Below are 27,297 nucleotides of genomic sequence, written 5' to 3'. Positions count from 1 at the left end.
TCCTTCTTTTTTTGTTCATCTTCTTGCACAAGTAACTAATGTGGAAATGTTTTGACTGACTGGACACCTATAAATTAACAGATTGTTCTCTCCCTGTTCCCTGAGATAGTAAGCAAAGGAAGAAATAGAATTTGAAATTCAAAACTTTAAAAGGAAACATCAAAATTGTTTTTACATATAATTGGAATAAAATTTTAAAATAAATTCATAAATTTATGATTTATAAAAATAAATTTTTGATGTTAAGAAATTACCAAGAACAAGAGTGGCTCCAAAAAAGAGATATAAGAAAATAACCCCCCTTTAAATGAATAAAATTAGCTGTTATCAGGAGACAGTAGGTTACATTTCACTGAAAGTCTTCAAGTAAACTCTATGACTGTTTGCTAAGTCTGATTAAAATGTTTTGTTTGTCTATTTTCAAGTAAAGCTTAGGATAACTGGGCACTACCAACCATGGTGACTCTCAAATTCTTTGATTCGGTATCTCCTGAAGCAAGTACTTCTATGGTATTTATACTGAGTTGAGCATCTAGTATGTTAGTTGTTAATTGACTATTTGATTATAAAAACTCAGGAAAGAGTTCTTAATTGAAAAGAATTAGATGAAGGATTATCAGTGATATAAGAACCATTTTTAATCCCGCTGACTCATTTTTCCTTTTCAGGCCCAGCTGGTGGAAGATTTCAGGACACTGAGGAAAACAGTTGAGGACCTAAATTTGCTAGAGCCCAGTCTCCCCTTTTTCTTCTTGCACCTCATCCAGATTCTATTTTTAGAAGCTTTAGTTTGGTTCATATTGAGAAGCTTTGGCAATGGCTGGCTCATCACAATGTTTATCTCCTTTCTACTCACAATTTCCCAGGTAAGAAGTTCCCTGAAAAATCAAATGTTTTTTTTGGAAAGTATAGCAGCCCTTCTCTTTGCCTAGGTTCAGATCTGCTTTCATTAGCCACCAGACATAATATAATATAAATGCTCCCTAACTGGATCCACTGAAACTTCCATAATCTCAGACTTTTCCCCCAACAGTCTCATCTTTTAGTCATTTCAAAATAGTTTCCCTCTCTTCTTGACCCTTATCACACTCTAGCTTTTATCATATTTTTATACATCCCATATCCTTACTATGCCCCTAAGTGTATCAAGTAAGCTACCTCAAGATAGCAGTTCTGTTGGTTCATTTTTCTTTCCCAAACTCTGAGTATACATCTTGGGAAAAGTAGTCAGATAAGAGGTGTTTATTAAATTGAGTTGAACTCTCTCGAATCTCTTTTAGAATTATCTTGCAATTCAGAATTGTCTCCAAAATCATGGAGATAGCTAGGTAGTACATTGGGCTTGGAGACAGGAAGACTCATTTTCCACTGTTCAAATTTAGCCTCATACTTTTTCTAACTTGTGACTCTGGGTGAGTCATTTAATTCTGTTTGCCTCAATTTCTTCATCTGTAAAATGAACTGGAGAAGGAAATGACAGACCACTTCAGTATCTTTGCCAAAAAAAAAAAAAAACAAACCAAAAACCCCAAATGGAGTCATGAAGAATCAGACACAACAGAAAATGACTAGACAATAAGCCCAAGATCATTAGATATGTAAAGGAAGGAATATTGGATTATAATCAAGCAGAGGTTCTAATCCTAGTTCTACTATTTATTAAGTAACCTTGTATATGGCATGTCCCCTCTCTGTGCCTTAGTTTCTTCATGTGAGAATATTCTATAAGGTCCCTTTTAATTCTAAATGCTTCTAATAATCTAATAATAATTTAAATACTCCACCAATGCAGATAACAATTCCTTGGTTATTTTTTAAAAATAGGTTTTTTATTAGTTTTTAAGAGTTGCAATGGCCCCAAAATTGGTCATCCTAGAGTCAGCCTCATGATGGTCACTCCAAACTTAGTAATTCTGGTCCATTGACAAGAGATATCAGAACAAAAATAGTCTGCCGCTGAACCCATATTCCAAGATTTCCCAGCTTTGCTTCAGCCTTACCACAGTTCTAACTTATTCTTGCCCCTTAGGCTCAAGCCTCATTTTTGCAGCATGATACAGGACATCTCTCCATATTTAAGAAATCCAAATGGAATCATCTCATGCATAATTTCGTGATGGGGCATCTAAAGGTATGGACAAGTTGAAGGACATCCATATGTATTCTTTTAATCCTTCTGACCTGGAAAGGAAGAAGATCTTCTCAGAATACTTGAGATGATTTTTGGGAAACACCAAACCTAAAGTCATACATGTTTAAGACATAATTATTCTGCTTCTATTCATTCCTACTTAATAGCTTGATTTCTAAATGAGCTTGATTATTTCTCTGAGTCATTATAGAAAGAACGGGAAAAAAACATAATATGTAAATATCTGGTACTAACGGTTTATATTTATAGAGACTTTTGCACACACTAGGACTATGAAATGGATAGCATCAAATTAGTTTCATTTAAGACTCAGAGAGATGAAGTGATATATTGCATATTTATGATTCTCATTGACAGATGCCTTACAAAAATTCAACTAGTTCCCCAATACCAACAGACCCAATATTCTCTCCTAATGAATACAATGTGATGTAAAAGAAAGAGCATTAGGTTTGGGAATTTATACAACTGTTCTGTGAGTGAGTGAACAAGTGAGTTAGTCTAGAATTTGAAGTCTAAAGATCTAGGTTTGACTTTTCTTGGCTTATTTTCTGGGTAAGCTCATCCTTGAAATCAGTTTCCTCAACTGTCAAATGACTTCATAGTCCATGGACTTCCTATTTCAAGAGGTTAGTATAGGAAAATATCTTTATGCTCCTTAAACTCTTCATAAATGTGAATTACTGTCCTTTATTCCCACTTGACAAACTAAGAAACACGATCAATGGATTTAAGGATCTGATAATCCTGAAGTGCCTGATAGTCTTGGATTCCTGACATCCTGACTTACTGTGTGATCATTCACAAATAATTAACCTACGTGAGGCTTAGTTTCCTCATCTTTAAAATGGGAGTGTTAACACTAGTTCTTTCTAGGTAAGGAAAGGAAAGTTCTTTATAAAATGAACTAATGGGAAAGTGAAAAGAGCAAAGAATTTGATTCAAATTCTGCTTGTCTCTTATTATGTGTTCAAGTACTGCTTATAAAACTAACTGCATGATCCTTAGACAGTTATTTAACTTCTCAGTTTTCTCATCTGTAAAATGGGGTTATTGTGAAAATTAAGTGAGATAATAATTGTAAAGCATTTTACAAACCTTAAAATGCCACATAAATGCTTGTTATTTACCACCATCATCACTATCGCCTCTCTCGTTCTTAGATTCTTCTAGATCAAAAATTAAACATCTACATTTAATCCAAAATTTATTCCCAATGACATGGATAATAAATATCAACAATGAAAATGAAATCCATAGCTTCTGTCTGAAGTTATAACAACTTACCCATTTTACAGATGAAGAAGTGTATGAGTTGTACAGGTTCACTCAGTGACTGAGTAGCAGATCCAGGAGTCCAACTCGGGTCTTTTGTCTTAGAAACATTGCAAGGACCTTCAATAACCACCACTCATACTCTATATTTGCCAGGTACTTTACTCTCATTATCTCATATTATATTCATCATACCCCTGGTGATCCAGACAGAGAAAAAATCATGATTCCCATATTACAGTTGGAGAAATTAAATACTCATTAGTGAAATGATCTACCAGAATTGTTGATACCAAGTGACATCTCTCCCCTGTTTCTCTTTAAGGTAACATCTCCAATGACATATCTTAATAGGGAGTGAACAGGACTCGGTATCAACTTGTTTTGAAATTATCTGATAGCTCCCTATGACTATTTCCCACACTGATTTCATAACAACAAGTTGGATACTGGATACAGTCTTGGGTTCCAAAGGTGTTTGTCAGGTCATCTGGAACAATAACTCTCAAATTTTATTCTCAATATCTTTATACTATTAAAATTTATTGAAGATCTGTCCAAAGAGTTTTTATTTATATGGGTTATATATTTATAAATGTTTATCATATTGGAAATGAAAACTAATTTTGAATTTGTAGACCCTTTGAAAGAGTTTCAGAGACCTCCAAGGATTCTCTGGACTACATTTTGAGAAACATTGATTTAGAGCAACTGCTAAAGAGAACTAAGTCCCTAAAACTAGAGTTGACTACATCTCTCCTTGCTCACCCACATCTTACACAGTGGCATTGGATCTTTGTAGGAAGCAATATAACCTAGAGTACTGACTTACCTCCAATTCTGCCCAAAAGGGACAGTCTGATTGACTATTCTGTTCACTAAAGTTGGGAATTGGCCACAACACAGGGCCATGGAAAAGCTGAATCCCAGATTATAGGATCAAAGAGTCAGAGTTGAAAGGAATCTTAGGGAACAGCTATTCCCACACCCCCTTTTTACAGATGAGAAGAATGAGGTCCAGAAAAACAAAGTGACTTGTCCATAATCATATAATTAACAAATAGCTGACAAGATTGGAAGCCAGATCTTCTGACTCTGCTACCACTATATGGTGGACAATAGTCTACCACATGTTGCTAAGAAATAATATAAAAGAGTTCAAAAGATTTTAGGCAGGATACTGCTGTGGAGAGTACCAGACTAGAAGTCAAGAGTCTCAGATCTGCCAGCTAGGGAGCTGTGCATCTTTGGGCAAGTCACTTGTCTAAAATTCATTTTTATGCATCTAATATCTAATGAGAAATTTTCTCTCAGACCCCTTCCAGCTACAGCGCTCTGTTGTTTAAGGTTAATTACAGTTTGTGTACCATTACACAATGTATAGTGTACATTTATCTAGCTCGGCTTTAATTAGAACCATTATTAGAAATATCCAACTTTTCTCATTTGAATAAGACAGCAAGCCAAAATTTCAACAGCATCTACCAAGGAGAAAATAACATGAGGACAGAGAAAAACATTGTAACACCAGGAAAATGGACAAAATGCAAGCTTGCCCAGGCTGGGGTTTTTTACCCTCTAAATAGTATGTTTAGTCATTGATGAATGACTGATTTATTGATTTTCCAAAAGCTAAGAATTGAACCAAGAGAGTTTTTAATGTCTGTTTAGCTCCATGTAAAGAAGAAAGATGCATAGTGAAAAAGCATTCGAGTGGGAAATAAAAGGTCTGAGAGCTACCATTAAATTAGATGCCTGACCCTGTAAAAATTGATTCCCTTGTCTAGGGCTACTTCTTATTAAATGAGAAGAGTTGCACTAAATCAAGAATTCCTAATCTTTTTGTTACATGAACTACTTTAGTACTGATTTCTTTTATAAATCATGTATAATTTTAAACCTTAAGATAACCTCATTCTAGACCCCTTCTCAGAATTATTAAAATTATACAGGATTTATAAAAGAAACCAGTTGTATTAAAATATTATCATGTGTATATATATAGCTATATAACATGTGTGTACATACATACATGTGTTTATTTGTTTGCTTATTTATTTATTTGAAGTTCAAGAACCTCATGTTAAGAATCCCTGGATAGCTAGAGCTCTATGGAGCCCTTCCTGCTCTAGCATTTTGGGAAGCTATAATTTTCTGACACATTCCTATTGGACCACAATGCCTGGGCACTGCTCTGCCATTTCCACTATTTAATTCCCATGAGGCTCAGTTTCCCCATATATCCATAAAGACATAGTAATAACTGCCCTATCTGTCTCCTGGTACTATGGGAGTTGGATCAACTATATCTGAGAAAGCTGTTTTACACATGTGAGGGAGTGTTATATTAGCCTGAAGTCATATACCCAGATAACCATCATTTGTTATCAATCTATAACAATGCCCCTCCCAAATTATTATTTATGCATTTCAGCAGATTAGGGTTTGACAGGCACCGGCTTATACATACTTTTGATTAGGCAGAGATGAATGGAGGTTTCTGATGTCAAGTCATTGTTATCTACAAGAATATTATTTGGATTGGATGGAAAAGGAAGGACAGTAAAGAAAAAATAAAGAAAGGGAAGAGAAGCAAAGATGAAGGCAGGAAAGCGAGTGGGATGGAATTAGATAAGATTACATCTTAAATTCAACCAGAATTTTCCTGTTACTGAATCTTCTTTCCTCCGAAGGGTATGTCAGCAAAGTGGTGGAACTATCGTCACTTTCAGCATCACGCAAAGCCCAATATCTATCCCAAAGACCCAGATATTGACGTGGGACCGCTTTTTGTGCTTGGGGAGTCACAACCAATCAAGGTATGTTTAGAGTGAGTACACTGGCTTTTAGACATTCAAAGACATGTTTAAAAGAACTGAAGATATCCTAAAAGAAAACCCTGGAGTATTAGGGTTCAAAAGATTTAAAGAAAACAACTTCCTCCTTATACCATGTTGAAAACACTCATATACAGGCTAATTAAAACATGTAATTTCACATTTGGGGGAGCTAGATGGTACAATAGATAGAATGCTGAGCCCTGGAATCAAGAAGACCTGAGTTCAAATACAGGTATGTGACCCTGGGCAAGTTCATTTTACCCTCTTTGCCTCAGTTTCCTCTTCTGTAAAAAAAAATGAACTGAAGAAAGAAATGGTAAACCATTTAATATCTCTATTAAGAAAATCCCAAGTGGGATCACCAAGAATCAGATGCAATTCAAAGAACTGAACAATTCTCATTTAACTTGACTGCTCAAGAAACTTCAGTAGCTCTTGTATAAAATATTAGCTTGCTTGAAATTCAAAGCTCTTTACAATCTGACTTCAAACACATTTCGAGACCAGTTTCTCATTGTTCCCCTTCACCTACTGTATCCTAGCAAAAATGCACTACTTGTTTTTCTGCATACATTAGATTCTGCCATACTCCCTTCGCACCTTTGCACAGTGTACCTCATTTTTCTGGAACTCTACCCCTTTTCACCTTCACCTATTAGAATTCCTATTTCCCTTCAAGTCTCAGTTTAAATGAATTCTCCCTTGGTTGTTAGTATTCTCCCATATCGTCTCTTAATTATCTTGTATTTACTTTATTTGCATGCTGTTTTTCCCCTTGTAGAAAGTAGGGTTTTTGTAAAATGTAGGGACTGTTTCCTTTTTCTTTTTTTATTCCTAGATTAGGACCTTAGACATAGCAGGCTCTGAATAAATATTTGTTGAAGCAATTTATGCATCTCTTTACTAAAAAACAAAAACAAACAAAAACAAACCCACTAAGCACTTCCTCTATACTAAATCCCCAGGAACAAAGTATCTGCCTTCAACAAGCTCAGAGAGTATCATAGAAGATGGAGACACTGCAAAGAGGATAGAGAGTTGTATTTGGTGTCAAAGGATCCAGATTTAAAACTTAGCTCCAGTGCTTCCTATTTGATCTAGGATAATGCACTTCATTTATCTGAGTTTGTACTTCCTCATTGGAAATGAGTTCTATTATCTCTAAGTGCTATTGCCTCTCTAGGTTTTGACAATTTATTTGACAATTCTTTCTAGCTCTGGCATCTTACAGTCTAATTTGTTCTAGCTTTCATATTTTGCATTTCAATGTTTTTCTTCCAGCTGTATCATTCTACGTTCATGTTTTATGTTCTAAAGTTCCTTGCTAGGTCTACAGGACCACTAATTTCCCTCACAGCTTGAACTCTATGATACTGTAATTCAAGTTGGAAAAGTATTAATGGTTATCCAACTTAACATTTCCACCCAGTCCAATAAATCTCTTCCATTACAGTTCCTCCCAACACTCCATCCAATTCAAGATTCTCTTCTATAACAATCCCAACAAAATCAGCTAGTCTGTTAAACATTCCTAGAGCTCATTATTATATACTAGGAAGCCCTTTCCATTGTCTTACTCAAGGACTGGTTGATCCAGGCTTGGTAAGAGTTGCAAGACTGACTACTGGTCAAACCCATTCAGGGAAGACAGAAGTCTTGGAACTGGCACTGCCTACCAAAGGATCTTATATTATTGCCCATTTTTGTTTGACTATGTAGGACAGATCCAGATTTCCTACTATCCATGATTTTCAAGTTTGTGTTCTCATTTTGTAATGCCAATTCAAAGTAAAATTGGTCATAAAGATTCTTTTTCTTTATTGGATTTGATTGATATGTCAACTCTCTAGAGCTCACATCTTTGACAGAAATGTGAGAATGAAAGAAGTGGCCTAGATCAAGTCTTCTTAAACTTTTCCCATTCATGGCACCTTTTGACCCAAGGGATTTTTTATATGATCCTGGATATATAAATATATGAAATAATACAAATCAAATCTTTACAGATCCCCCTTCGTGGCCCCCATATTCAGTTACCTGGTGGGGTCATGACCCACAGTTTAAAAGGCTTTGACCTAGATGATCAATAAAACATCTTCAGTCTATAACATTCCATATTATAGATTCTAGAATGTGGTTCTTCTGGTTCTGAATTTCTGTGTTGTAATGTCCCTTCCATCTGTGGCATTTTGTATTCTATTGTCCTTCCATGTCAGATATTCAATATTCTATATTTTATATTCCGTAGAATCTTCCAGATCAGCTTCTTATGTTCTAAGTTCCTTTATGCTATATTCTAATACTTGGACAATTCTAACATTCAACGATACTTGTTCTATTTCCCAAAGTCCATCCCAGCTTTCATTTTCAATGAATGTTCTATGGTCCTCTCTAGCTCTGACGGTTTCACCTAGCTCTGACATTGTTCTCTAGGTCTCTTGATTTTTTTCTTTTGCTTCTGACATCTCATGGTTTCATGATTTGAAATAGGAACATGGAATTTCCATCTTTAAGTTTTTTGTAGACATTAGCAGATAGAAAAATCTACCTCCAAAAAATTTGTACATTTTTTGTTGACTTGATTTAAAATTTCAGCATGAAAAGTTTTCTTTGACTTGAAAACTTTGTGATCACTTTTCCTAAGTGAAGCTAAGACACAGGTGATCTCACAGAAGTGCACGTCCTCTTCCCAAATGGAGGGCTGGGCATTGAAATTCAGCTACTGAATTGAGGTTGCTTTCTTCCCCAGAAGGCAAATAATAAAAGATCTCATCAAAACTTAAAAAGAAAAAGGAGGGTGTTGAGTCAAAATGTCTGCTCATTGAAATTCAAAGGCAAAAGTTTGACTCTCTTATGAAAACAGGTTTTTCTGGCTGTGGAAGATACTTTTTCTGGTCTCCTGCCAAATTACTGAAGGCTGCATCTTATTCACCTGCTGAGATCACCTCTTGGTATCATAATTCAGAACTGTGGAACATAATTTTAAAGGAGAGAGGTATATTCTCTATAGTAGGGACTTAATACCAATTAGACTAAATGAATTCTGTGGTACTCTACTGTGCTAAGATTTGATTCTATACGTCTTGTGTTCCCCTCTATTTCCAATTAATCTTTTCTGATATTCTAATGATCCTTTTACTTTTTTTTTAATCAGCTAAGGTATGCCTTATTCTCCCATCCAGACTCCATGCCCAAATTAAAAATATAAGAAAAAACAAAACCTATAACAAGCATGTACAGTAAATCAAGACATATTGACCACAACAGACATATATATATAATATATATGCATACACATATATACATATACATACATATATGAAGTAATAGTAGTAGCTAGTTTGAAACAATTATGTGACAAATTCACAAGGACCATCTTCCTTGGCAAAAGGCACGTTTATTTAGGAAAAGAGGTTATAGATAAAATGAGATAAATTAGGCACCAAGAGTAACAAATGTGAAATAGAGTTGGGAGATCATCTAGTCAGCAAGGAAAAGGCAAGTTCCCCTGAAAAGTCAAATTAACCAGGAAAAGGGAAATAGTTCATGAGGTAGGAGCAAAGACACTGACTGGCAGGTTAGATCAAAATAGGACTAATCAGAGTTAGCTGGAGTAAGGAGAAGGGTGCTATTAAAGGGAAGACACTTTGAGGGAAAGAGATTAACTTCACAGATCTTCATTGTAAGAGTATATTTTATAGGGGAAATATACTTGGTGGTACATAAAATGTTAAAGGGGGATAGAATGTTCAAACTGGGCAAATCACTTCATAAAGCTGAATCTCCATGTCTTTATCTATTAAAAAAAAAAAGGATAACGAGATTTTTGTGATCTACTTCAAATGGATGAGATGAAAGCAATGTATAAACATTAAAGTGTTTATAAAGGTGAGTTCTTGTTGGAAGAGAAGAGACACAGTAGATAAAGTGCTGGATCTGGGCAGGAAGATGAGTCCAAATACAGCTTCATTCATTTACTAGCTAAGTGACTTTGGCCATATCACTTCATCTATTTTCTTCAGTTTCCTTTTATCTATATAATGGGGATAAGTAATAGCACATACTTCATAGGGTTGTTGTGAGGAGCTAATAAGATTACATTTGTATAGAGCTTGGCAGACTTCCAGTGCTATTTTATTATTATTATTATTATTATTCCAGTGCTGCTATTACCACCACCATCACCACCACCATGACTCTTACTATATATCATCTATTTCATTATTATACTATTATTATATCATTATCTGGTTCAACCTTTTATTTTATATTTGCCCCCTATGAGGAAATCAGGGCCCAGAGAGGTTAAATAAATCACTCAACAGCAAATTAGGAGTAAGTGCCTGAGCTGGAATTTCTCCTCTGGCCACTGCCTCCAAAGTCAACATGAATATTCACTGTACTACATACTAACCTTTTATTATATAACACACTGTAATAACAAGAAGTAATTTGTATTTTTTCCCTTTCTCAATTCAGTATGGCAAGAAAAAAATCAAATATATTGATTATGAAAAGCAGCACCTATACTTCTATGTAGGTAAGCTGACATAACCTCCTGTGTTCTGGGTTCAAAAGATATCTCTTATCTCTGGCATTTATTCTACAATCCTCCCTAGTTCTGAAATTTTATTTTTCAAGATCCCTTCTACCTCTAATAGTCTATGTTCTAAGGCTTCTCCCAATTTGAACATTCTTTCCCCCTTTAATATTTTATGGTTCCTTCTACCTCTGACGTTCCATGTTGTGTCCCAAGGTCCCTTTCTGCTCTAACATTGTATGTTCTGAGGGCCCTTCCAACTTTGACAATCAATATGATTCTATGGATAGTTACTTTTATAATAGTTATTTTCTAGCTTTTTTTGATTGTGTGACATGGGAAACACTGGCACAAGACCTGACCCAGCATGGTGCTCTCATCAGGGAAGATGCTGTGCTCTATGAGCAAAGCAGAATTGAATTAGCTCAGAAAAAATGTAGATGTGCAAAGTTAAAGAGTCCACAGAAACTATTTGTGTCCAACCTGTGGCAGAGCATTCTGAGCTTGTATTGCTCTGATCAGTCATAGTCAGACATGCTATAACTCAACTCCAACATAGAGAGGTCATTTATAACCATTACCAGTTGAGCCAGTAAGCAAAAAGCAGGGTGCCCAATAAAAGGGTTAGATACATCTAAGGGTCTCCCCACTTATCTATATTTATTGCATTAGTATCTCCTTGTCTTATTCAATATCTTTTCTTTCCTTCTAGTTGGCCTTCCCCTACTTATGCCAGTCTATTTTAACATGCAATCAATTCAAGTGACGTTCCTTCGGAAGGAATGGAAAGTGAGTGTCAACCTTCCCGTCATAGACTCTCTCCTTGGAGCCTAGGTCAAATAGAGGGGTTCTGACTATTCCTCAAGACTCCTCGGTGCCAGAAGCAGAGAACACTTACCTTGCAAAGGGATCAAGCCAAGTCTCCAGTAGGGGCTGATAGCTCAGTAATTAGAGTATCAGACTTTTCATCTGAAGGGCTAGAATTCCCTATTTGGGTGGGAATCTGACTTTTTAACAGCGACACGGTGGGTACTAGACTTGGAATCAGAAAGTCTCAGGTTTAAATCCTATCTCAAATACCTGTTCCGTAGACTCTCTCAGCCAGAATTTCATCATTTGTCAAATAAGTAGGTTGGACTTCGTACCCTCCATGGTCCTTCCAGCCTGAAATTTATGACTGTTCATAACTTCAACCCCACATAATCTTGAAGTTTTTCCTCTTTTAGGAACTTGCCTGGATCAGCAGCTTTTACATCCGCTATTTCATCACCTACAGATCTTATTATGGAATTATTGGGACTGTACTTCTCATATATCTGGTCAAGTAAGTGAATCAATGAATTTTGTTATTCCTCTTTCTCAGGGATTCTTTACCTGGGATCTGGAAACTTGGTTTTGTTTTTGTTTCCAAAAAGAGGCAACCAAGCAAGGCCTAGAATACTAGACTTGGAATGAGGAAGGTTGACCTCAGCCCCTTACTAGTTATGTGACTTCTCAGTCTGTTTCCTCATCTATAAAATGAGCGTAATAATAGCACTATTCCTAGGTTCTTGTAAAGATCAAAGGAGAAAACATATAAAGTGCTTTGCAACATTCAAAGTGCTATTTTAATGCTGTTATTATTATTAATTTAATAAATGTATATTATAAATTATATATATATATATATATAATTGGTTTCCATGTAATTCTATGTATTAATTTTTATACATTATGCTGAGAAAGGGGACATAGATTTTCTCAAGCTAATAAAAGGGTCCATGACATAAGAAAGACCATAAAATATAGTGCAAGCTGTAAGCTCCTTTATCTCCCAATTAGGACTACAGGAACCCAAACAAAGCCCACAGTATCCTTCCACATACACATAGGTCATCCAGGAATTGTGTATCTCAGGCTTTAAAATAGGCACTGAAATAACTGGGATTGTCTAATCTTTCTTCTTGTGGAGTGTTTGCCTATCCAATCTTACACTGAACAAGCTTCCCTCTTTTCCCAGTCTTCACTTTATTTGGAATTCAGCAAACACCAGCTTATGAAATGGCTTAAACAGATTTGAGTAGGTGACTCACCTTTTCACTGGCTATAAATGTTCTTTCTCCTCTCCTTGATTTCCCAATTTTCTTTAAGACAGATCAATTTCTCTTTTCTGCAATGCCTTTCTCGGTACTCCTACTGCTAGTGTTTTCCCACTGAGATTCCCTTCATTCATCCTGTATCTTACATGTATATTATTATTTGAATATTGTCTCCCCCATTAGACTGTGAGGATGGAGATCATGTTTTTGTTTTTTCTTGGCTCTCCAGCACTGAGAGAGTGTACATAGTATTATTATTTTAAGGCAATATTGCCTATAGTCATCAATTAGTAAATGCTTATTGACTGACAGTTTGAGATATCTGGTGGGAGTCAGTTGAGCTAAATCACAAAGCCAAAACTGGAAAAGAGTTTACATTACCTCTGGGGAAACTGAGGCACAAAGAGAACCAATTACTTCCCTAAAGGCAGGAAATTATAATGACAAGAGATGAACCCACTCTTGTAGACCACCAGTTCTGTGTTACTTTGAGGAAGTTAATATAGCTACTTTTCCTCTGGACTGTTTGTGCCCAACTGTGGTAAAGTTTTCTAAACTCCATATTGAGCTGATGAACCACACAGACAAATTCTAGTTTGTGATATCATTCTGGTCCTCTTTGAGAATGGACAATGATAACCACTCTACCTTTAAAGGGAATAGATTGGATTTAATGATCTCTAGAGAGTGTTTCCAGCTCCAAAAGGTTTTTTTCTCTAATATCACTTACAACTTTAATATTTGTGTTCTATATTGTAAATTTCCTTACAACTCTAACAATCTCATCTTCTGTGTCTGAAGGGAGTTTCTTCCAATTCAATGTTTCATGTTCTCAAGTCTCTTTATTTTTGAATCAAATTTCACTATGACATGATTTTAAAACATGAACTTTCCTTCATCTTTAATATTATTGAATATTCTTCTCGATGCATCAGGAAAATAAAACCAGGGTTTTAGAAGCTTTTAGTTTTAGAATTCTGGACAAGACATTAGAAAACCTGGGTCCTAATCTGGGTTCTGTCATTAATGTGACCTCTCCAAGTGTTTTTTGAAATGGAAGTAATGATACTTCTCTGCCTACTTTAGATGGCTGGTAAGATGGGAATTTGGAAATTCTTTAATTGTTTGAGGGAAGATAGAAAATCATTAATTCAAGTACAGGGGGTATTATCCTACATATCTTGAGATTCACAGGATCACAGAGCTTAGAGATAGAAAGGATCCTGGGGATTATAAGTTTGGCCTGTTATTTTAGCTCTGGAGAAGGGTAAATGATTTGCCTCAGGTCTCACAGATGTATAAAGGTCTGGGTATGGGCAGAGTTTATACTTTCAATAGCCATCTCCAAAAGGGAAAGACAGACTAGTATCCATCATAGAAGGGTAGTCAAGTCCAATAGAAAGTTTATTGTTCAATGACTTCCAAGACTTTTCCAGTCTTATTCTTGGTTTTTCCCTTTCATATTCTACCTTGTCAAATTGCCTAAGACACATTGCCATTTAATAAGTAGTGATGAATGGGAAGTAAACCTGTGTTCTGCATGGAATGACTGTCTCATTATCTTCCATGATGCTTTCTCCAAAGGATGCTGGAAAGTCCCTGGATTGCATTGGTCACCCAGATGAGCCACATTCCAATGAGGATGAGTACAGAGGAGAACCAGGACTGGTTTAGCACACAGGTAATGATGTCACCTCCTCCCAGGCCATCCACCTGAAGGGTGTCCCCCTGACAGAACCCTGTCAAAGGGATCAAAGACATAATGAGAATGATAGACTGTCAGACTTGGGAGGGACCTGTGAGCACAGAATATTATATGGGAAGGGATATTAGAGGAGAAACTGTCAGAGTTAAGAGGGACTTAAGAGTCTAGAATGAGGGGATAGTAGAGACTGTCAAATATGGAATGTCAAAGGTGAAAGGGACTTGTGAAAATAATTTAATGTGGGATATAGGAGGTTCTTGGGAGCAAAGACAACTGTTAGAGGGAAAGAGGGATCTTACTATGTCAGGGTTCAGAGAAAGCTTAGAATGTAGTTTGTCAGAGTTGGAAGGGACTTGAAAGTTTAATATATAGGAAGTGAGTTTGGGGAAATCTAGGAGGGATAGAAGGAAGGAGAAAAGAGAACGGGGGGGGAAGAGAAAAAGAGGAAAGAAGCAAATATACATATTATTTTATTTCAGGCCCTCAGCTAAGTACTAGGGATACAAATATAACAACAAGAAATACAGACCTTACACAAAAAAATCATATTTTAATGAGGGAAGGCTAGGGGGAGGGAAAGGAAGGTACCCAATCAGGGGCATAGTTCTAAACTCCTGAATAGAGTCAGAAGAATGAAGGCTGACCAGTTCTTCCCTGGAGGGACTCACCAATGGGGGAAAAAGGGTTAAAGATTATTCTAGGGTGAGAAAGGTGCAAGGATCATTGGATATTTCATGGTGAGGAGCCTCAGACTCAAGGGAAACTCCAAGATGTGATAGCAGCTGAGGCATGTTTTGAAATCCAAGGCACTAAGAGGGGAAGTGAATTTCTGGACATAGGTTCAATTATAACACAAACCTAAACATGGAAATAATACCAAACCATAGCAATATCAGTACTGGGTGGGACCTCAGAAGATAGAATGCAAAAACAAAGACGAACTTCCAGATATGGTCCAAAATGTAGTATTGCAAAAAGACTATTGGCTCAATAATTTTTAACTAAAAAAAAATTTGACTTTAAAGTCAGAGGATTCAGCCTTTTACTAACAGTATCACCAAATTATGTAGTCTCTTTGATCCTCAGTTTCCTCATCTGAAAAAAAGAACCCCTTGAACTAAATGGCTTCTGAGAACCCTTCCAGCTTAAGATCTATGACCTTATGTCTTAACCTTCAAACACGGAATTTTAGGACATAGGCTCTAAGATCTAAAAGGGTTTTGTAGATTATCTAGTCTAAACCCTTTATTTTCAACATAAGGAGGGTTGGCTAGGAAAAGGACTTGTACAAGGTAACATGTCTTGATTTGTGATGAAGCTGGGACAAGCCTTCTGACTCCTGTGCATTTTAATGAATTTTGCTAAGATTTTAAAAATATACAATCATCTTCCTCATTCATTTTCAATGTATGCCTACATAATCATCAATCTTGCCAAGAAATGTGAAGATGACCAACATGTCCTCCAGTTAGAGCTAAATAATACCTTGGAAAAGAATTGAACAAAATGTCATCTTTGTTCTGTTATCTGAGAAAATAGCATGTTCCACATTCAAAAATGTGTCTCTACATCTGGCTACCTGCAAAGCCCTCCCTCTTTTTCCCCATCCCTACACACACACAAAGACACTCTTGAATTTCTTTCCTATTCTTCAGTATCCAATTCAAATGTCACCACCCACCTGAAGCCTCCCTGATCTTCTGACCAGAAGTAACTCCCATTTCTGATTCTCTGAAACAATAATCTTTACAATTTACACAACACTGACTAATTATTTGCTTATGTTGTAATATATTCCTGTAGATCTTTATATTGGATCTGGGTATTTCCCCAGTTAAATTATCCTGCTGAATTATCATCTCCTTGAGGAACCAAAAAAATCTGCTTTGTAATCCTCAGTACCTTGTACAATACTTTTTGACTAGGATACACTCAATAGTCCCTGGTATGTGAATGAAAATTTCAATAAGGAGAAATGTAAAGTTTTACACTTGGGTTCCAAAAAATCAGTTTCACAAGAAGCAGGACGACACTATAGTTCATCCAGAAAGGACTGTAGAAAGTTGACTTACTACAGTGTATTATAGCAATTCCCAAAAGCTAAACCATTGATAGACTACAATAGAAAGCATGAAGTTCAGTACTAGGAAGGAGATTCAATTGTTGGGCTCTGTCCTTATCTAATCACCTTCAAATGATGAGATAAATTCTGGACATTATATTTTAGGAAACATTTATTAACTGAAAGCATGAATTTGACTAGGATAGTAAATGATATAAAAATTAAAATATTAAATGAAAGAATTAAGGATGTTCAGCCTGGAGAAGAAAAATTAGAGGTTGTCTTCAAGCTTAGTTGAAAGGTTGTCACTTGGAAAATGGGTTAGAACTTTCTGCTTAGCCTTAAAGGGACTAAGCCAGTAGTACCTGGTAAAAGTAGTAAAAGAAGAATTTGGCCCTAAATAATCTCTTAATAATTAGGGCTGTCTTGAGAAACTAGTGGATTTCCCATCACAGGATATTTTTAAGCAAAAAGTCGATGGATATTTGTCAACTATTTTGTAGAGATTGATTTCCATTTATGCAGAAGCCAGAAGCAATGTTCCCTTACTATTCCTTTTACCTCTGATGTTTGTTGATTCTGTGATACAAGAAGCTCAACATGAGACACATTGAGATATAGGAGGAGCTAGACTGCATGAGTCACGAAAGTCAATTATCATGATTTCTTTTTTCTTGCAGGTTTTGGCTACTTGTAATGTTAAGCAATCCTTCTTCAATGACTGGTTCTCTGGGCATCTCAACTTCCAAATTGAACACCAGTGAGTAAGAAAACATTTTTTTCCTGAATAGGGATAGAAAAGGTCATTTAACTCTCTCCCTAGTACCTTATCTGGATGACCCTAATATAATCTAGAAGAAAGAGAGAGCATTGAATTTAAGAGACAGAAATTAATTCATCAAAAAACATTTATGAATCATCTATTGTATCTTAGGCTTTTTATTAGACTCAGTACAAAATGAGAGCTTACTGTTACTATAGTTTCTCTAAAGCTAAGCAAACCAGGTCTACTCCCTCTCTAAATGATAGCCTTTCTAATAAATACTTGAAGAAAGCTATCATGCTCCAATTCTTCTCTCCTCTGAGCCAACCATTATTTCAATTTAATTTGTTCTGGGATAGAATCTAGGACAAAGAATGAAACCATCCACACTTACAATGAGAAGTGACTAAATCCTATTCATGACATTTGCTTTCTGTGTAAAAAATGGTCACAACCTTTGTACTTGTTTCTTCTTCTGCAATGTGGAGACAATAATATTAATAGTGCCTACCTCACAGCATTGTTGTGAGCCTCTAATGAGATTATGTGCACAAAGTATAAAAGTGAAGCTACTATATCACTATAAGTTATTATTAACCATCAGTCAACAAGCATTTATTATGTCTACTACGTGGCAGACATCACCACCATCACTATCATCATCAGTCCATACCTGTGATTTCATCAGTGAAGGGAACTCCCTTTTAATTAGGCAACTTCTTCTACTAATGCATATTAATGGACACTCTGCAATTAAGTCTTAAAGAGTTGACTGGAGCATGGGAAGATGTTAGAACTCAAACCCAGGCCTTTCTGACTTCAAGATTTGTCTGCATCTAATGTAACATGTGGCTTCCCATCGTGGTTATATTCTATGTTCTATGGAGGAAAGAGAAGTAAATTTCAAGTAAGAACAAGCAAATAAGAACAAAAAAAAAATTAAGCATCTATTGTATACAGGTATCTATGCTAGTCCTGGGACCACAAATCCAACAGCTAGAAGAGATTCAGAAAGGACATAAATCCAACACATTCATTTTACTGATGAGGGAACTGAAAGAGATTAAGAGAATTAATTGCCTATAAATCACACACCTAATTGCCTAGGGTGTGATTTGAACCATTGTCTCCCTGACTAACTCCAACATTCTTTGTACCAAGCCACTGTTCATTACATGAGCAAAACAAATAATTTACACAATTGTTTCTCCACCTTAATGGACCTTGCAGTCCAGTTGAGGGATGAGACACCAAACACAAATAGCTGTAATACATAATATCGAAGGAAAAATGCATTAAAGTGTTCTTTTAAAAAGTTCCCTTCAAGGGTCATTATGGACAAGAAAGATAGAGAGAAATAGGCCAACTCTTGAGGAAAGACACCATAGTAGATACATCTATATAACTAAGGATTTTTTTTTTCAAAATAGAATTAACATGGAACAAGAGGTTTGGCAATTGTTAATGCTGTAAAGTTACCCATGCGTATATCCTGTAAATAAAAGCCTATTAAATAAAAAAAAAAAAAAAAAAAAAAAAAAAAGGAAAATTGGACATGACTAAACAACAACAAAGTTCCCACAACTAGTCAATTGCAAAGTCAAGACTAAGGACGAACATTTTCTAACTCCCAACCTCAAATAATTTCTCCAATATTAAGTTGCTCTCAAATGTCATATTTCCTTCATTATTCTATGCACACTCTATGCACAATAAGAACTCAATAAACAGTAAATTTAATTATAAAAAAAATAGAATTAACAGGGGCAGTCAGATGGCAAAGTGAGTAGAATACCAGCCCTAAAGTCAGAAGGACCTGAGTTCAAATACTCAATACTTCCTAGCTGTGTGACCCTGGGCAAGTCACTTAACTCCAATTGCCTCAACATTAACTGTAAGTCATAAGGTTGGTTTGGTGGCTGAACTCCAGGGAAAGCTGATCTCTTCAATAACACATTCTTCCCTGATATTCTAATGCTTAACTTTAGATAATCTAAATTTTAGTTTAGATTATCTAAGTCTCTATTAGATACTTAGAATTTAGATATTTGGTCCTTTATAATTAAGATTAAGAATCAATTTCCCATGCCCAATTCCAACTACATATTTCAGACAGTTACAGAATTTCTAAATGAAACTCTAGAAGAGATAAATAAAAAAAATGGCACTCGGATTAGGGAGCTAATCTCCCTGACTATTGTCTACTTCCTTTGTATCACACATAATTGGTGGCTGTGGGATGAAGCATCCTTCACATTTGTAGTATTTTCACATTAGAAGTACAGTGGTAAATGCAGAAAATATACTGTGAGGACCTGAGTTCAAATCCAACTGTACAAAGAAGAGCTTTACCTTAGGAAAGCTTGAACTTTAAGGTCCTTATTTATAAAATGGGGATTAAACCCACTACTTATTTTACCTGGTTATGCTAAGATTATGAGATAATAAACATGAAGCTCCTTTTTCGAAGCAAAGAAAATGAGAGACAGAAAGAAGGGAAGAAGAGAGACAAAGATGGAAGGAAACAGATACAGAAAGAGACACACAGAGAGAGAATCTTCTATTGTTACATAAGTTTTTGTCCTATCACCATTGTATGAGCCAATAAACATTGATTCAGAATACATTTTTTAAAAATTAACTTACCTTTATTTGAAGATAAAATGTATTAGTAAAATATAAATAACAAATAGTTAACAACAAATAACAAAATAAAAAAGAGCTGCAATTAGTCTGGGGAGTGGAGATGGGAAGAGAAGAAGAAGAAATTAATATAACAGATTCCAGTAGTAGTAAAGTTATAGAAACTACAAAATTCTCTCCAGGAAGATAACTCCATAATCAGCTCAGTAAGACTTCACCTGCATGTGATTATACTTGTTTGGAATAGCAGACCCCTTAAGTTGCAATTGACTGGCTGCTGGCACTGGAATCAATCCATACCCTATGACCCTCTCCTTTCCATGGAGTTCAAAATTTCTCTCAGTTCTCCATCCTGTGGCTTTCTCTTTCCTTATCCTTTAGTCCCTTCTTCCCACTATTAAAAAATTACACTTCCCATCAGACCCTTGTCAATGAGTAGCTACAAATGTAAAGTATTTTATACAATTTAAAAAGCTACATAAACATCAGCTACCATTATGTCACAATATCCTTGGAAATGAAGCAATATTGGCTAGATGAGGAAAATAAAACACAAAAAAAGATTGAATGACATGCCTGAGACCACATTACCAGTTAATAAAAATTAGAATTAGACTAGAATTAGAAAGCGGGTGTTCTGACTGTTGTCTCATTAACTAATGCTTACTGTGCTCATCTATGTAGAGGACAGTGACATTCACTCTGCCAGATAATCCAAGAAAAATCAAACAATCCTTTACATTTGATATAAAATACAATGTAATTGTCTCCCCAGGACCATTTTGTTCATGATCATATTGTCTTGGATTACTATTCAAACTCACTGGCATTTTCCAAACAAGCCCCAAAGCCTCACCACTGCCTGTCTCAAACATATCAATAAATGGATGAGAGAGTGGTGCGGGTTCTTAGAATCCTGAACAGAGATATCTACATGTGTTCTTATTATTGTGATAGATCTGACATCTTTCTGATAAGAATTTTCCCTCTTTCAGTTCAATCTGAAATCTCCCATACCACTTTACTTGTGTTCCATTTTCCTATCTTTCCATAGCAGACTTATGAGAAGCAGCAAAAAATATATTTTACTTCTTCTAATATCTAGGTTTAATATTTTTTTCCTTGTCTTTATTTCTCCAGCCTATTTCCTATCATGCCCCGCCACAATTATTATAAAGTTGCACCACTAGTGAGGGCATTGTGTGCCAAACATGGAATTGCCTATGTGAACAAGCCAATGCTAAAGGCATTTGGAGACATTGTAAGGTAAGAGATTATCTCACATTTCACAGGTTTCCTTCTCCCTGCACAATTGGTCTGTCCAGCACCTCCTTAGAACTTGAGACCTACAGAGGACCCAGAAAAGAGCTAATTACTATGAGAAATATACAAAAAAATAAATAGCCAATTTAATTCATCAATTTAATTTGCTCTTAGAAGAAGTTCATCTTCAAACAGTGAAAATAATAATAAGACATTTGAATACATCAATGAATAATTAAAGAATCAAATAAAATCTATTTAACAGGCATATATCAATTACAACTTTACACAGTTGTAAAAGATGCTTGTAATATAAAGAAACAAATCTACTTTCAAGTAGTTCATTTATAAGAAGGGAGACATCACACAGATACTCTGGACAAATAAGGTATAATTAAATAACATGAAGTCATCTCAGAGGAAAAGCACTTATTTTAAGGAAATTGCAAAAGACTTCTTATACATGGTGAAATTTTAGCTGGGACATGAAGGAAGCCACGGGGCAAAAAAATGAGAAGGGAGAGAATTCCAGATATTGAGCACAGCCAATAAAAATGTATGTAACTGGGAGAGCCAGTATCTAGTTTGAAGAACAGCAAGGAGATTGGTGTCACTGGGTCTTACAGTATAAAAAAGGAATTAAAGTATAAGAAGACTGGAAAGTTAGAAAGGGGCAGATTTTGAAGATCTTTAAAAACTAAGGAGAGCATTTTAAATTTGATCCTAATGGTAAGAGGGAACAAGGGAAGAAAATTGAATGGAGAATAAATGACATTGCCAGACCCCACTTTAAGACCAAAATTACATGTGAGTAGAGGATACATTAAGGTGAAAAGAGACCTGACCAGTAGACTACAGTAATATGAGATGAGGACCTGCCCCAGGGTGTTGGCAGGGATTATATATGAATGATGTTACAAGATAAAAATAAAAGACAGAATATGACAACTGATGCTATGTGAAGGTGAGAGAGGATGACATCTACATTGAGAACCTAATAATCTTGGAGGATGTTGGTACCCTCATTAGCACTAGGAAAGTTAAGAAGTGAGAAAGGCTTGGAGTGAAAGATAATAAGTTTAATTTAGGCCATGCTGAAATTGAAATGTCCATGTGACATCAACTTTGAGATGTCGAATAGGCAATTAGAATTGCAAGACTCAGTTGAGAGGTCAGAATAGATCTGAGAATCAAACCCTAAAAAATGATAATTGAATCCACTGGAGTTCATCAAGAGAAACAGAGAATAATCAGGACACAGAATATAGCTAAATCCTAATGGTGCAGAAATAAATTAGGTCAGAGGAGAGAGAGTATAATGTGGCAATCAGACAGTGAAACTTTGGTCTTCACTGAGGAATAGCATTCAAAATTGAAGTCCTTATCTTATTGTACATGTAGGGAAATCTGCTATATTGGGTGTAATTCTATCTGCTTGTTCCTTCTCAGTCTCACATAATGGATCATCGTTGCTACCCTGCCCCCTAAGTGTACCACCAAACTTGGTAGTGTAAATCCTTCTTGGACCCTCTTCTCTTTATACACTGCTTCAATTGACAATCTCATCAATTGCCATTGGATTGAATAATCTCTATATGAGTGACATTCTGATATTTAAATCTAGCTAAGAGTTTCTTCTGAGTTCCACTCGATCAACTTTTATTACATGTTCTATAGAGATCTCAAACACTATTTATCTAAAACAGAAACTCAGCAATTCTCCCTGCCCCTGTGCCCCAAAGAAAAAAAACAGTCTTGAATTTTTTTTTAATAAGGGTACAATCTTCAAAGTTTTTCTCAACTTCATTTGGCATCCTGGACTCCTGATTCTCTCTCTGAACATATCCAATCGGTTGCCAAATCCTACTGTTTTTCCTCTTAATGTTAGTCTTGACCCCCACATTATATCAAGTATTTGAAAAATATATGAAAGAATATGGTTTAAACTTGATCTTTTTGGATCCAGAGGAAAGAATTGGGATCCACGAGTTGAATTGGCAGAGAAGCAAAATGAGTTTGATAGGTGAAGATATATAAATAATTAAGCGTATATAGAAACAAAATAGCCTATATCAGAATGTATTAAGGTCCTCCCTTATTAGAGTCTTTCAAATAAAAATGCCAGGGGATCATTTTGTAAAAGAAATTTTTTCAAGTATGGTCTAGACTAGATGGCCTCTATGGTCCTTCCTTATTCTCTTATTCTGTGAAAGCACTGGAGCCTGAAAATGCTGAGAAAGGTTTCATCAGGATGACAGGCAATCAAATATTTATTAAATCCTTGCTATCATGGCAAACACTGTGCTAAGCACTGGCAATACTCTCTTAAGGAGCTCGCCATGTAATGGGGAAGGCAACATGCACATAAATACGTACAAACAAGCTACATCCAGGACAAAAAAAAAACAATAGAAGGAAGGCACTAGAATTATCACATGGAAAGTCAGAACTTGAGTTGAGACCTGAAAGTGGGAGTACTTCAGTATAGTAGGGAGAATAGGATGCTGTGTGGTATAGACATGAAAAAAGTACAAGTGACTGCTTAAAGGCACTTTGGTCATATAAGGGCAGGAGAAAAAAACTGGTAAATTAAACTAGTTGTTCTACCAAGAGTTGCAGATTTTTCAGGAAATATGGGAGAGCCAGATGTTAGAAACAGGGCTGGTATATAATTTATCACTCTAGCTTATAAATGACCTAAAGGTGGAAAGGGGAGAACAGGATGAGTTGAGCAGTTAGTGACAGCACCCAGTGCTAGGCCCCTGGAATTTTTTCCCTTGATTTTTATAGTGAGTAAAGCAGCAGCTGTGAGGATCATGATTCATGCCAAATACAATTTATACTAGAAATGGGAAAGAGAAGAGAGACAAAGAGAGAGCAATCAGTAAGTTCATAATCTAAGGCTACATGAAACAACTATCCAATTTGACATCTCAGGCTGAGCTGACGTATTTTTTTTTGTTTCACTCCTTATAGGTCATTGAAGAAGTCTGGGGATATCTGGGTGAATGCTTACTACTACACTTGAGAAGGAACACAGATATTGGACACGGGTTGGGGAATGGGGAAGGTATTTTCATTGCTTTATTGTCCTTGAATGTTGAAGCACTTTGACCATGCCAACTTAATGTTTATACATTATACAGAAACCCCAGACTTTGCCTTGTAGGGCTATCATTCAAAATTACAAGTAGAAGAAAGAAAAGACTGGTTTGTTTCAGAGGAGGGAAGGAAACATGGGGTTCTGTTTTCTGCATATCAAAAGTTAGTCTTTTCAACAGGTCCAGTCCCCTACTTGGGAAGGAAGTGCAAGAGTGAGCAAAGCATTTCATAAAAGTAATTCACTGAGAAAGAATTGACCCTATAGAAATTCCTATTTCTCTAGAACTTAAGATTTGCAGAGCATCTTCTTTCCTCCTAAACAACCTTGAGAAGAAATTTGTACGAGTGTTGTCATATACGTTTTACAAATGAAGAAACTGAGGTCCAAAGAGGTTAATCACAGAGGTAGCAGCATTCAATCCACTGTACTGGGATAGCAGATAGGGTTTAAAGGAGGGAGGAACAAATTATTTATGGCAGATCTGTTTGGAAGGAAAAATTACCTTTTCTTCTTTAGTGAAAATAAGATATTTACATATAGTTGGCAAAACACTTAGGCTCTTTGTAATGAGGGAATTTCACAGTTAAGCAACCTGAGGTTCCAAGAAAAAAAGTCAGATTGTTATGCTTACATGAATGTAGGAAGCAAGATACAAATCTATGTCCCACTTGCTGTCATGTCCATCTGGAGCTCTATTATGACACCATCTCTTGGACCCATAAATCTCCTTAGAAAATCCCTTTGTCCATCAGCCCCAAGGCCTGCACTTCTGGCTCAAGTTCCCTCAACTACAATGCCAGTGTTCTTGCTTCATCAAACAGCCCACAAAATTGTAGAGAACTGGAATCAGTGAAGAGATCTAACCCAGCTAAGGCATAGAGCCAATGGAGGATCATATGACAAAGGAGCCATACTGCCTCATCACCTTGGCCTTTTAAAATCCTTCAATGAGAATCCCCTTCTAATTCTTCCTAATATTTAGTGTTCTTTCTCTCTTCAAATTGACTTTTATTTATTACTCTGGCCAAAGGCTATATCTCCCCAGGAAAAGAAAAGCTGCTTGAAGGCAGGAACCAGTTTGTCTTTGCACCCCCAGTGCCTAGCACAGTCCCTTTTACCAGAAGTTCCTGATAAATATTTTGATGGTGAAAATGTCATAAGGGCAGCTAGGTGGTGCAAGGATAGAGCACTAACCCTGAAGTCAGGAGGACCCAAATTCAAATCTGGCCTCAGACACTTAATACTTCCTGGGCAAGTCACTTAACCCCAATTGCCTCAGAGAAAATAAAAAGAAAATATGTTTCAGAAGTTTTATCCTGCAATATTCAACTTGGGTCTTACCTCACTTAAGAACCCTTGTCTTTCCTCAAAGTATCTTAGATTTATGTCTCTATTTATATTCTATGTCCTCCATTAGAATGTAAGCTCCTCGAGGGCAGGAATCATTTTATTTCTATAGCCCCAGCACAGTGCTTTGGAAAATAGGAAAAGTTTATTACAATTTTTTGGTAAATTCTTATAAACCCCTTAGAGACAAGATTGAAGGATTTCTTAGCACCCCTAAGGCAGATAAACACTTCTGTGATCAATTTAAGTGATATTAATCAATGTGAGCTATCACTAGGCTTAGTCTACTTCTGTGATCCAAGATGAAAATGGAAAAACCCAACAACTTTCAGCTCCAGAACTCACACTCCTAAAAACAGCTTCTCCAGCAACTAATCCGAATCTAAGAAATTGTATCAATATCGCTCATGCTACAAATAAGTTATACACACTTTCTCCAATAAAATTTGAGTTCCTGGAGATTGGAATCTGTTTCATTGTTTTTATTTAAAGAAGGTCACCAACAGTGCTTGGAGTATAGCAGTATCTTTAAAAATATCTGTTGACTTCTCCTGGAATAACTTATAAATGAAATATCCATATGAGTCAGTAGAGGGAGTTTTTGCACAAAGGAATTCCCTCTGCTAATAAAATCACAGGTCCAGACTTAAAACATAAACAAAAACCAAGTCTGCCATGTTTATCTTAAACCCCTACTCAATGTCATCATTGGCGTCTCAGACTATTAACATTGCCATGCTAATATTCCCCCTTTACTTCCATCCAACAATAGTGAAACTTTTCTGAAAAGGACTTTAAAAATAGCATGTCAACACAAAAGAAATTTACACTTTTCCATGGCATACAAAATGCTTTTCTCAAGATATCCTATGAGGAAGCTAGCACAAGTAGCATTGTACCCATATTTCAGGGAAGGAGTGACACCCAAGATCACACAACTAAGAGCCAGAACCACAATATATGAAGGGGGGAAAAAAAAATTTCCAGAGGGCAGAATTAAAGCAGGGAAAAGATGGTAATCTGCCTCCATACAACCCCTCCTCCTTTCCTCTGCCCTCTCACTTTATAGAGTATTATGGAGCTTATTTTTGCCCCTGGCCTATCACACCTTGGATTCTTCTTGCTTATCTCCTTGGAGTAAACCTGTTATTAAACTGTTAAGGAGCTCTTCCAAGGTAGTCTTTCCCAAATCACCAGCTCTGGCCTGGTTGTCAAGAGGCCTTTGCCTTGGGATAAAGGAAAAAAGCAAAGGAAAAAGGAAACAATTCCTTTGTTTCCTTTCCAATGGCTTTTCCTTTGAAATCCCTCTGAATTACCTACTTGTTGCTCTGGATTCAGCATTCCACTTATTTCTGCAAACCTTTGCAAAAGCTAATCCTCATGCTGGAAATAAAGTCTTGTCTGGACAGAGGCAGTTGCCTAGGCTGCAGTGAAACACACAATTCTGTATCCAAAATCTAAGTCCAACTGAGGACCTTGAATGGCAGTGAACTCTGTCACGTGAGCTTTGTTCACTTCTGAGGTAT

At 36.2% G+C, this 27,297-nt stretch overlaps 1 protein-coding gene across 1 annotated transcript in view; it reads left to right on the top strand.

Annotated features, from left to right (window-relative positions):
- Positions 1 to 25,605, top strand: part of LOC116419759 (fatty acid desaturase 2-like protein FADS2P1) — a 45,677-nt gene extending 20,072 nt beyond the window's left edge. Inside the window, exons 3-12 of the mRNA XM_031941702.1 lie at positions 669 to 866; positions 2,030 to 2,131; positions 6,121 to 6,246; positions 10,747 to 10,807; positions 11,520 to 11,596; positions 12,034 to 12,131; positions 14,470 to 14,566; positions 17,333 to 17,412; positions 21,199 to 21,324; positions 24,298 to 25,605. Coding sequence (XP_031797562.1) covers positions 669 to 866; positions 2,030 to 2,131; positions 6,121 to 6,246; positions 10,747 to 10,807; positions 11,520 to 11,596; positions 12,034 to 12,131; positions 14,470 to 14,566; positions 17,333 to 17,412; positions 21,199 to 21,324; positions 24,298 to 24,349 — 1,017 coding nt within the window. The 3' untranslated portion in view covers positions 24,350 to 25,605. The remainder of the gene's footprint in view (positions 1 to 668; positions 867 to 2,029; positions 2,132 to 6,120; positions 6,247 to 10,746; positions 10,808 to 11,519; positions 11,597 to 12,033; positions 12,132 to 14,469; positions 14,567 to 17,332; positions 17,413 to 21,198; positions 21,325 to 24,297) is intronic.
- The last annotated feature ends 1,692 nt before the right edge of the window (positions 25,606 to 27,297 follow it).

Source organism: Sarcophilus harrisii, chromosome 6 (assembly GCF_902635505.1).
Source record: "Sarcophilus harrisii chromosome 6, mSarHar1.11, whole genome shotgun sequence".
Lineage (NCBI taxonomy): Eukaryota > Metazoa > Chordata > Mammalia > Dasyuromorphia > Dasyuridae > Sarcophilus > Sarcophilus harrisii.
This window is presented reverse-complemented; position numbering and strand designations above follow the sequence as displayed.